This window comes from Cucurbita maxima, unplaced genomic scaffold (assembly GCF_002738345.1).
Source record: "Cucurbita maxima cultivar Rimu unplaced genomic scaffold, Cmax_1.0 Cma_Scf00013, whole genome shotgun sequence".
In the NCBI taxonomy this organism is placed as follows: Eukaryota; Viridiplantae; Streptophyta; class Magnoliopsida; order Cucurbitales; family Cucurbitaceae; genus Cucurbita; species Cucurbita maxima.
In genome coordinates, this window is record NW_019272029.1 from 4,234,717 (window position 1) to 4,244,488 (window position 9,772).

Consider the following 9,772-nt stretch of genomic DNA (forward strand, 5'->3'; position numbering starts at 1 on the left):
GAACCCATAAATTAATTTCAAGTTTAATATCTATATTTTATAATGCTTAGAGACTTTGTCTTAGAACATACGAGCATTACCGACTTGTGGAGGTTAACTAGGTTCTTTTAGAGCATCTTAACGATTTATATCTTTGACTCTCATTTGAACGACTCTCTTAACTAGCTCTTGGAGCTAATCTGATTTTCAAAGTATTAAGATTTTGTTCTCTGATTTTCTCTCACGATCCTTGTGTGCTTGGTCTACTGAAAACGTCTAAACCTTGTTGAGAAACTGTTCTAGCTCTAGCACCCTATCCATATCTCAGATCAATCTGCATGTGCAGATAGAGATATAAATCTGTTTATCACTTGAACTAATAATCAGAATATAGATAAAAACCATAATAAAAAACTTCATAGGACATACGTTTACAACTTCCTCGTTTCTTAATCGATTTCAGTAATTTAAACTCAAATCTATGAAGAATAATTCACGGAATAACTTTCGTGAAGACTGATGATAGGGCGATCTTACTCGATCTTGATTTAAAAAATGGTTTCCAAACTTTCTTTCTCCGAGTTACTCAATTTGAAAGAAAACTCAAAAACTATATAAAAAAAAAAAAAAAATACTCCTTAGACTTTGACTATTATGTCCTCTTTCATAAAATAAATAAATAAATAAATAAATAAATCATCCAAAATCCAAGAATAACATTGGGCCGAGAGCCCAAGCCCAAAAAGTGATCTTAATGGCCCAATTTTTTCTACTTGCATCCAACTCATATTTTAATATTTTTCAAGTACCTTTTAGCAAATTCTACCAGATATTAATATCCACATGATTTACAAAAACGGCGTGGACGTGGTGGAAGAAGAGGTCGTGACAATACCTTACAAACCCATGAGAATGCCAACTTTTGAAAGGACAAGAGCATGATCAAGTGTTACTCTTGTGGAAAATATGGGTAGAGTGCCGCAAGAAGAAGCGCAATGAGGAGGCAATTCTCGCACTCACGCAGGGATCAAGATTCCACTCTTATATTGGGTGAGAAGATGCCGAACTTGTTGATTCTCAACGAAGAGTTCACAGGAGATTGAACAAAGTTCAAGGAGTTTGATGAGAATCTCATTGGAAACGTGAAATTTGACGATGGATTGATTGTATCGATCAAAGCCAAATGATTCATCTTGCTCTAGTGCAGAAGTGACGACCGACTTCTAATGACCAAGGTATATTATATTCTAAGTTTGAAGAGTAATATTATCAGTCTTGGTCAAATGACAAAAGAAGGAACCATAGTGGAATTAGTGGGCTCATTCTCGAACAGAAATGAAACCTTGTTGATGAAGGTAAAACGAACCAGCTATGCAAAAAGTTGTCTAATCTCCAAACAAGCAAGACTATCGTTCCCAACTCAAACCAGTTTCTGTGCCGAGCGCCCACTATAACTAGTTCATGTATATGTGTGTAGCTCGAGCTCGATTACTCCTCTAATGGTACAAATTTTAGTTATTTATTTTAGTTTTATATGTTTTTGTGTTGTTTCAAAGAATTTACTTGGAATGTTTAAGTCCATGACCTGAAATAAAACTTAAAAAAAAAAAAAAAAACTTAATAGATCAAAATAACGAAAAATATCACTCTCCAAATTTGAAGTTAAGAATTGGTCTTTTCAGCGAGTGTTCTCTTCTGATCGTCTCGAGGCTTTGCTTCTTCACCCACAGTCGCCGGCGAACACAGAGATGCAGCTTCTCACCGGGGTCAAGAATCCTGCTACAATGGTGACGATGGCGACGGCGATCATTTTCATTGCGTCAATGCCGTTAGCTTGGTCAAAGGAGCAACTCAGCTCGAGGGAATGTGAGGATCTAGGTTTCACAGGCCTTGCTCTCTGTTCCGATTGTCATACTTTAGCTGAATATATCAAAGATCAAGGTGATGCGTTTTATTCACTGAATTTTTTTAATTTTTTTTATACGCATTCTTGATTCGGCTTCGAATTTATATCTTTGTTATTGCATTTCTTCCATTTTCGTGACTATTTCTCGTGAATTCGGAGCAGCTTAATGATTTTGTTCGCTTATTTACTTGATCTTCTGCGTTCTTTTCAATGACTGATTGCTCATCTAGTGTTGTGTTTGATTACGGATCTTTTTTTGCTTGATTTAGACTTGGGATTTCCGGATTACTTTGTTGTAGTCTGGATGTATTACCGTTGGCTTTAGTTTCGATATTTGAATTTCTTAGTATTGTGGATAGAGTTTGCTAATGTCATTTCTTATTTTATCCGAAGATACATTGGTGATGAGTTGAGAGACATGTTAGACGAACACTATTCTCCACAATGGTATGATATTGTCCACTTTGAGCATAAGCTCTCATGGCTTTGGTTTGGGCTTCCCCAAAAGGTCTCATACCAATAGAGTTAGTATTCCTCACTTATAAACCCATGATCATTCCCTAAATTAGCGGATGTGGGACTTTCATCATCCAACAAGACAGACTTAGGGTCCTACTTCTGTGATTGTCCGAGAATTTGTTAGGGAAGAAGATGGTTTCTGAAATTCTGATGTAATAATTCATCTTTTTTTTCAATTTTTTTCAAGAGATTACAAAACTGCGTCCACAGATTGAGTTGTGGGAAGAAAGAAGTCCTCAACATTTTGAAGCGATAGATCATCTTGTTCCTTCTGTGATTTGTTGATTATGTTTTTCAGAAATTATGTATCATGTCTTTCTCATAAGTCGTGCTTTGAATGCAATTAGTGATTGTTAGTGTTATTCTTTTTTGTTACTTTCTTTTTATTTTTTGCAATGACCTTTTTCCACACCCTTTTTGATTGCTAAGCCCCAGCATAATTTTAGAGGCCGAACTGGGTTTTGGACCTTTTTCCACACCCTTTTTTAGCTTTGTTTTCACATAGATCTATTTGTTTTAGTTAAACTAAAGACATTCTTTCTTGTGAATATTGATTTCAAGTGCATTTATTATGTGCCATCTGATCACAACTCTTAAAGAATAGGAGTTTGAACAGTCTCCAAAGTGGCCATATTTGCTAAATGTGAAGAGGCTTATAAAGTTGGTCAGGGAAATTGTTTTCCACGCATTAGACTGTAAGGGCACTTTATAAAATCCTACATGCTCCCTGTCTCTTCTCCCAATCATAGTTATTGAAAATAGTTTTAAAAACAATAGCAGTAGCCAGTCTTTTCAAAATAGCACCCGAACATCACTTTTCGGAAAAAAAAAAAGGAAAAAGAAAAGAAAATGCTATGGTAGTTGGCTTGGCTGGAGGAGATTCTTTTACCTCTTCCCCCCTCTCTGAGTTCCAGGATTTTCAAACGTTTATGCACCTGCATGTGGAAACAAGAAATGGGTTGCAAGATGTGGAGTTAAGATAACATATTGCCTTTTAGTTTTGTAGTTTAAGAATTTGTAAGTTTACAAATGAGTTTTACGTAAACATGTCAAAAGATGTAATTTCTAATGATGAATTCAGTGATTTTTGCACTGGCAATTCTGGCAACGCTGGATTTGCGGATTGTTAAGGACTTCAAATAGTTTTTATCCAAAATCCAGAAGAAAAAAGAACTGATAGTATGCAAAATCTGCAACCGTTTTGTGTCAGCTTATGCAATAATTTTGAAATTTATTGTTTTTAATATTACATGCAATCCTCATTCCCAGATTTGTACTGCAGAATTAGTGACGGATTGTTTGAAATGTTGCACGGAGGATTCCGATGATGCCACAAGTAAGGTATGCAAAATGTTATAAATTTGCTGATTTCTGGAAGGAATGAAATATTGTTTCTCCTCCAAAAATTGCATTAACTTACCATTCCATTTGTGATTAATATATCACACTTATAAACTGAATGCTTGAACGGCCCTGTGGTAGAGATGTCAATCGGAAAAATATTAGTTTAACATATTACATAGGACTAACAATTTGTGCCTTTACGTAATTATCACAACTATGGTCCAAAATATGGTTTCAGTAAACAAGGGAAACTAAATCAGTTTAAGAAAAAAGTGATTCAAAGGATGTGCAACGCATTTATCAATGCATATCACAACCCTGTTAAAAGTGTGGGATTATGATCAAGTGCAACTTTTTAATTCCCCTTATTTTGTAAATTACCATAGGTACATATCCATAGTATTTTAATTTTCTTACATTAGTGTTTCAAACTTCTGGACAGATATTCCACACTCGTTATGAGACAATTACTTATTCCAAGAGGCTAGCAGTTTGTTTCCCTTTTCCACTTAGCCCTGTACCCTCCCATGGTGTTACAGGGACTACTACTCTATGATAAAGGATATCTTGATAACTCTCCTTTTCGAGATAAAGGAAGAGTGTTGTCGTAGGCTTGCTCCTTTGATATCTTGTGAGATTTGTGACTTGAGGGGAATAGTAGCATCTTCAGAGGGGGTGACAGGTCCATTACTTGGAGTTTTTGTAACTATGAGTTTAGTCTTATACTTTTTGATTGGTGTCCATTCTTGTAGGTTGTTGAAAACTCCTTTTGGGAGCTTGTTTTTTGTATGCCCCATATGTTATTTTATTTCTCTCGATGAAAGTTCTTTTTCTTTTTCTTTTTTTTTTTAAAGAAAAACACTAAAAGTGCAAGAAACGTCCTTGAAAATTCTGCTATTACACTCGCACCAAAGATACCAAAAAAAAAAAAAAAAAAAAAAAAAAAAAAAAAAAAAAGAAAAAACGTAAAACTAGGTTGATGGCTAGCCCTAAAGTCTTGTTAACACCTTGAAAAGGATGTCCCAGGGAGAAATGCCTCGTATACATCCAGAATTTTGATCCTCTCAATCTCCCAGTTCAGTACTCTGTTGGTTGTATTTCATAAGTATATGCATGTGGGTGTCTTTTCATATATTTTGACAAAGGATGAAAGCCAAGTTCATTGACTGCAGATAACTTATTCTGGTGCCATGCTGGAGGTCTGCATGAGGAAGCTAGTTTTCTATCCTGAAATTGTTGGCTTCATTGAAGAAGAAAAGTATCAATTCCCTTCAGTTAATGTTCAATATACCTTCAACTCTCCACCGAAGCTGATTTTGCTGGATGATGAGGGCCAACATAAAGAAAGCATTAGGTAACTTCTGAAGCGCCAAGACTTTCCCATCTTATACTGTCTGCATCACACATATAATATATCAGAGCAAAATCAAGTGAATGAAGAATGTTTGAGGAGGTTAATATAGTGTATAGAACGATATAGATTTTGTAATGACCGTTGATAATCTCGATATCGCACATAAGGTGAAAAAAAATATTTGAACATTTTCCCCCTTTTTTTTTGCAGGATTGATAATTGGAAACGTGAACATATTTTGCAGTTCCTGAAAGAGAAGGTTAAGCAGCGATCTTCAGCAATTTAAGGTTCTCACTTTTTTCCCGTCTTAATCTCTGAAAAAAACTTAATGCAGAATTTGAACGAAACTATTATCAGCCAAAAAACTTGAGATGAGTGAACACTAATTTTGTCAATGTCAAGGATAGTTGGAAAGATAACTGATTTCCTCGTCTAAATCTTTTACTGCTTAAAAATCCTTTAGAAGTTTGACTGATCTTTTATAAAATTTTATACACATTGTTGTTTACACGCTTTGTCATCTAACAACGTTGTATCTAGCCCGATCATTTTTTTTCCTATCTATAATAAAAACCAATCTAACCTTTTTTTTATCAATGATATATGCTTTAACTAATTTTTTTACCTAAGTTAGCACGGATGAAGCACCTTTTATCTTTTAAAGAATGAAGTCTTAATATCCCACTTTCTTATATAAAATGGAAATAACAGTAATAGTTTTGTTGGTCATGATCGGTTTGAATGGATTGAATCCCGATTCATACCAATTTGTCTACATCCTAAATACCTTCGGAAGGTGGCAAAAGAGAAGATGTCGAAGTTTATGTGAATTGATGTATTCACTCTGTTTACCATGAAGGGGGAAAAAACACTTCAGGCTGTGCAATACAGATCTAATGTAAAAGGAACGATTATACAATCTAAGTGCTTCTGTAACGCTGATGTGATGCTTGGAATGGCATATTGATTGACTATAAACTGACCATTTGGGCAGAAATCTGAATGTATAGGGCTAAAAAATTCCTGCTTCTGAAAAAGCTTTGCAGAGAAGAAGTAGACAAAGGAAACGATTACCTTGTTTTATCAACCAATGACAAAAACATCATTATATAGTAAGTTATGGGTTTCTATGATGAAAGAGAAGTGGTTTGGAAGATTTATGGGATAGAATCATTCTTATAGCTTCCCTATGTTCGTCAGAAACTTCAGAATTTTTGCAAGGACTCTTTACCTTTGATCATAAGTTCACAAGAAACTTAAGGGTTTACTTAATTTAGATTAGCAACATATAAAAAATACAGGTAAGGATGAGTAGCAAACCTTTGGTGGAATAGAAAGATCAGCCTTCTGCCCTTTTGGTAGTGAGAGAAATGAGATAGCTTTCATGAACAGAGGAAGGGCCTCTTTTCTGTTCCATTCGTTTTTTCTGATCTTTGTCACATATCCCTTGAAGAGAAGCCAAAGCTAATGAAGCATTACTTTTATGTAAATATGTTTGGGATACAAATAAGATCATTTCCTTTTCCTTTGGTTGATTGAAGCAATAGTTTTGTAATTTTAGTTGCTTTGTTCAACCAAGATCGGATAGCTAGTTTTTGTTGCTTATTAGAAGTCCTTTACCACTTCTACAAGTTTTTTTTTTTTCCTTCTGAACACAAATAAACAGTCGTGATCCATACGTGTGGCAAATACTCAAAAAAATCCGACTATTCCGTAAGCTTCCAGGTTCAGTTTGAGGTTTGTTTGGTCCAGTTTGATTAGCGGTTGGGTTGGGTTGGGTTAGGTTGGGTTTGTTTGGTTTGGTTCAATCGGGTGCGATCTAGTTTCTTCAATCTAAGTTGGTTTTCTCTCATTCAAATTATGTTAAGATGCATGAATTGTGTTGGTGAGTTTTGATCAAGTCAATTTTGCTAAAGGGAGAAATATATCTAGTTGAAAACTACATGATAATAAACCAAGACAAATGAAGTACGGATGAGGAATAATATAAAGTGTATCATGATTTTCAACCCTAACAGGATAACGATAATTTGTATTTTATCTGCTAAGGTATGATCTTATTGATGTATTTGCAGCATTGATATACTCGTTATAAAGTTAAACAATAATAGTCATATATCAAATAATCGATATATCAATGTGTCTCCATAAAATCATATCGCAGCTAGACGATTCGTGATATTTATTGGATAATAAAAATCTTACAATAATTTTACGTGTATTTCAATAATAGATTTATCAATAAAATAACATGTTTACCCATAAATTTACGTAATAGTAAATAAATAATACTTGCATATATTTTATATATAGATGAACAGATAAGTATATCAATGATATATGAATTGTGAAGTGTATTAATAGTGTATTAATGAAGCATAAGGTAAATGTATTAATACTATTGATACTCACTCAAAATTATTTTTAAGTATAAAAGTAATGTATCACTAGTATATCATTATATGAGACGGAAAAATTTCCATCCCCTTCCGTGCCTTATATATCAACCTTCATTCTCGCGAAAATTTTCATTTATTTTTTTAGGGAACGAGATAGGGATTTCCTACGGAGACTTTAGGAGGAATTCATTTCGAATAATTTTTTAATGTATAATTTTAATTTTCAATATAATATTTATTAAAAAATACAAACTATCAGCAAAATATAATATAACGTTGAATATAAGAATATAGTTTCTACATTTAATAAATATATAATGAGTATGGACAGAAATTTGGGTGAGGTCGAATATGAGGACGGGGATAAGGACTAAAGATAAATATCTTCCCAAATATGAAATATACATCAGTAATTTTGTATACCTCATATCCGATATCTCTATTATTGTTAGTATAATATCCCGTGTTTTGAAACAAAATATTAATAAAAATGTTAAGAAAAAGCATTTTGAGATTTTTTTTAAAAAAAAATTTAGAGATATTTTGAGAATTTTTTTAAAAGTTCAAAAAGTAAGTTTTCAAAAATTATTTTTGTATTAAAAAATACTTTTATTAATCTAACAATAATAAAAAAAAAAACTTGTAGAAAATTTAAACTCAGTAGAAAATTTGAGCGGTGTATCCGGTTGTTCCGAAAACCACTGTCTGAAAGAAACGCAGGTTGAGTTCGGTGAAGTGGATAAGAGCGCGAGAGAGACGATGCAAATAGCCGCTACGAACTTCTTTCTTTCGGCAAACCCCAAGGTGAATCATTCCTTCTGTCCGGCTCTATTTATGTTTATCTTCCATTTACCGATCAACATTCAGAGAATCATATTCCGTATTCAATGATTAATAGATGCAATTTTTTACTTTGTTATTGGACTATATTGAGTGAGCAAGGAAGAACAGAGGTAGCAAACAATATAACACAAAGTATTATGTATTGACCAACTACAATCTGTGCTAACAGAGCTGTTGGTTTTCTGGGCAAAATATTTGAAGAGGAAAAAATCCCACATGGGAAAGGTCGTCTAAAGTGATGGATTTCACGTGTTATGTAGTGGTTTATTGCTACATTTTTGTCGGGTCTTAGTTAGAAACACTCTTAAGTCTTGGTTTCCTATACTAACTGAAGTTAAATTCCTTTGTGTTGTTTTGTTTGGGAGGGAATTTTGAGGGAGTGTTTTTGTAATTGGGGTAGGAGGGAGAATTCTATTTGATGATAATTCTTTTGGGGTTTCCTTTTTGGTGGGCCGGGATTTGTTTTCTAGTTTGGGAGTTTTCCACTTAAGTTCTCGTGTTCTTTGATTGTTCTTATTACTGAAGTTTTTTTTCTTCTTGTTCCTGTTCTGTGCTGATTTTTGGGACGTTCCATAAAAGTAAATGATGGGAATGTTGTTGTTTGGAGAGAAAGGAGGTTCAACATTGGTATTTGGGACATTTGGCCTCTGGTAGTTGACTGGCTTGCAAGTGTTCGTGTTAAGGTTTAACAATATTTGCTTGAAGTAGGAGTATTTGTGTGATAAGTTTTTTGTTACAAACCAAAAGCATGCTTTTAAGTCATCGAAGTTCGGAATATCCCCTCCGGTACCAAGGGCAGCAGTAGAAGCATCATATTCAACACTAATACCATTCAACAAATATTCAACCAAAAGTTCATTAATTATATGTTCACCAGTAATCAAGTTTTTTTACCATATGAAGTATATTTTAGTCTCTAGACTGGTTTGATCTTCAAGCTTCTTATTATGAATCTCTCCTCTCGGGTTCGGTGTCTAGCTTGAGAAGTATTGTTATACAATGTGCTGGGCACACCCCATTTAGCATTCATCATCATACTTCACTATTCTCGCTAGCATCTTTTCAGTCAGAAAAATAAAGCCAACTCACAGGCCATGACTGAACGATTATAATTTGTATACAATTTACTTCCATCTATATGCTTTCTAGATTGTTTGCAACAATAGCGCTTATTTTTCTGGGGATACGAAACGTGAGTATATTACTGAGAAAAAAGAGAAAAACAGCCTAGGGGTTGGGGAAGAGGGATTCCGCTCCCAACAACTACTAAAAGAGATATTTCCAATTGTAAAGGAGCATGGAAAGAGGACATGAGCTGAACATTTCAACAAAAAAAAAAAAAAAAAAAAAAAAAAAAAAAAAAAAAAAAAAAAAAAAAAAAAAAAAAAAAAAAAAAAAAAAAAAAAAAAAAAAAAAAAAAAAAAAAAA

The 9,772-nt window shown here is 33.7% G+C and overlaps 2 protein-coding genes and 1 long non-coding RNA gene across 3 annotated transcripts in view; all 3 read left to right on the top strand.

Moving 5' to 3' along the window:
- The first annotated feature begins 1,615 nt into the window (after positions 1–1,615).
- LOC111488731 (selenoprotein F-like) lies at positions 1,616–5,610 on the top strand. Its single transcript, XM_023136651.1, has 4 exons — positions 1,616–1,920; positions 3,687–3,745; positions 4,921–5,102; positions 5,313–5,610. Exons 1-4 carry the CDS (start codon positions 1,728–1,730, stop codon positions 5,386–5,388), a joined length of 510 nt encoding a protein of 169 aa, XP_022992419.1. The 5' UTR covers positions 1,616–1,727; the 3' UTR covers positions 5,389–5,610.
- LOC111488784 lies at positions 1,930–3,225 on the top strand. Its single transcript, XR_002719268.1, has 2 exons — positions 1,930–2,305; positions 2,488–3,225. It is a non-coding gene; the product is annotated as an uncharacterized LOC111488784 (long non-coding RNA).
- Positions 5,611–8,166: 2,556 nt separating the features above from the next.
- Positions 8,167–9,772, top strand: part of LOC111488717 (trigger factor-like) — a 6,757-nt gene continuing 5,151 nt past the window's right edge. The window contains exon 1 of the mRNA XM_023136630.1: positions 8,167–8,305. Within this exon, the coding sequence (XP_022992398.1) occupies positions 8,261–8,305 (45 nt within the window). The 5' untranslated portion in view covers positions 8,167–8,260. The remainder of the gene's footprint in view (positions 8,306–9,772) is intronic.

Coding starts and splice junctions, on each gene's coding strand:
- LOC111488731 (XM_023136651.1), top strand. CDS start 1,728: ATGCAGCTTCTCACCGGGGTCAAGAATCCTGCTACAATGGTGACGATG. Junction 1,921..3,686: donor TGAATATATCAAAGATCAAG/GTGATGCGTTTT, acceptor TTTGTACTGCAG/AATTAGTGACGGATTGTTTG. Junction 3,746..4,920: donor CCGATGATGCCACAAGTAAG/GTATGCAAAATG, acceptor CATTGACTGCAG/ATAACTTATTCTGGTGCCAT.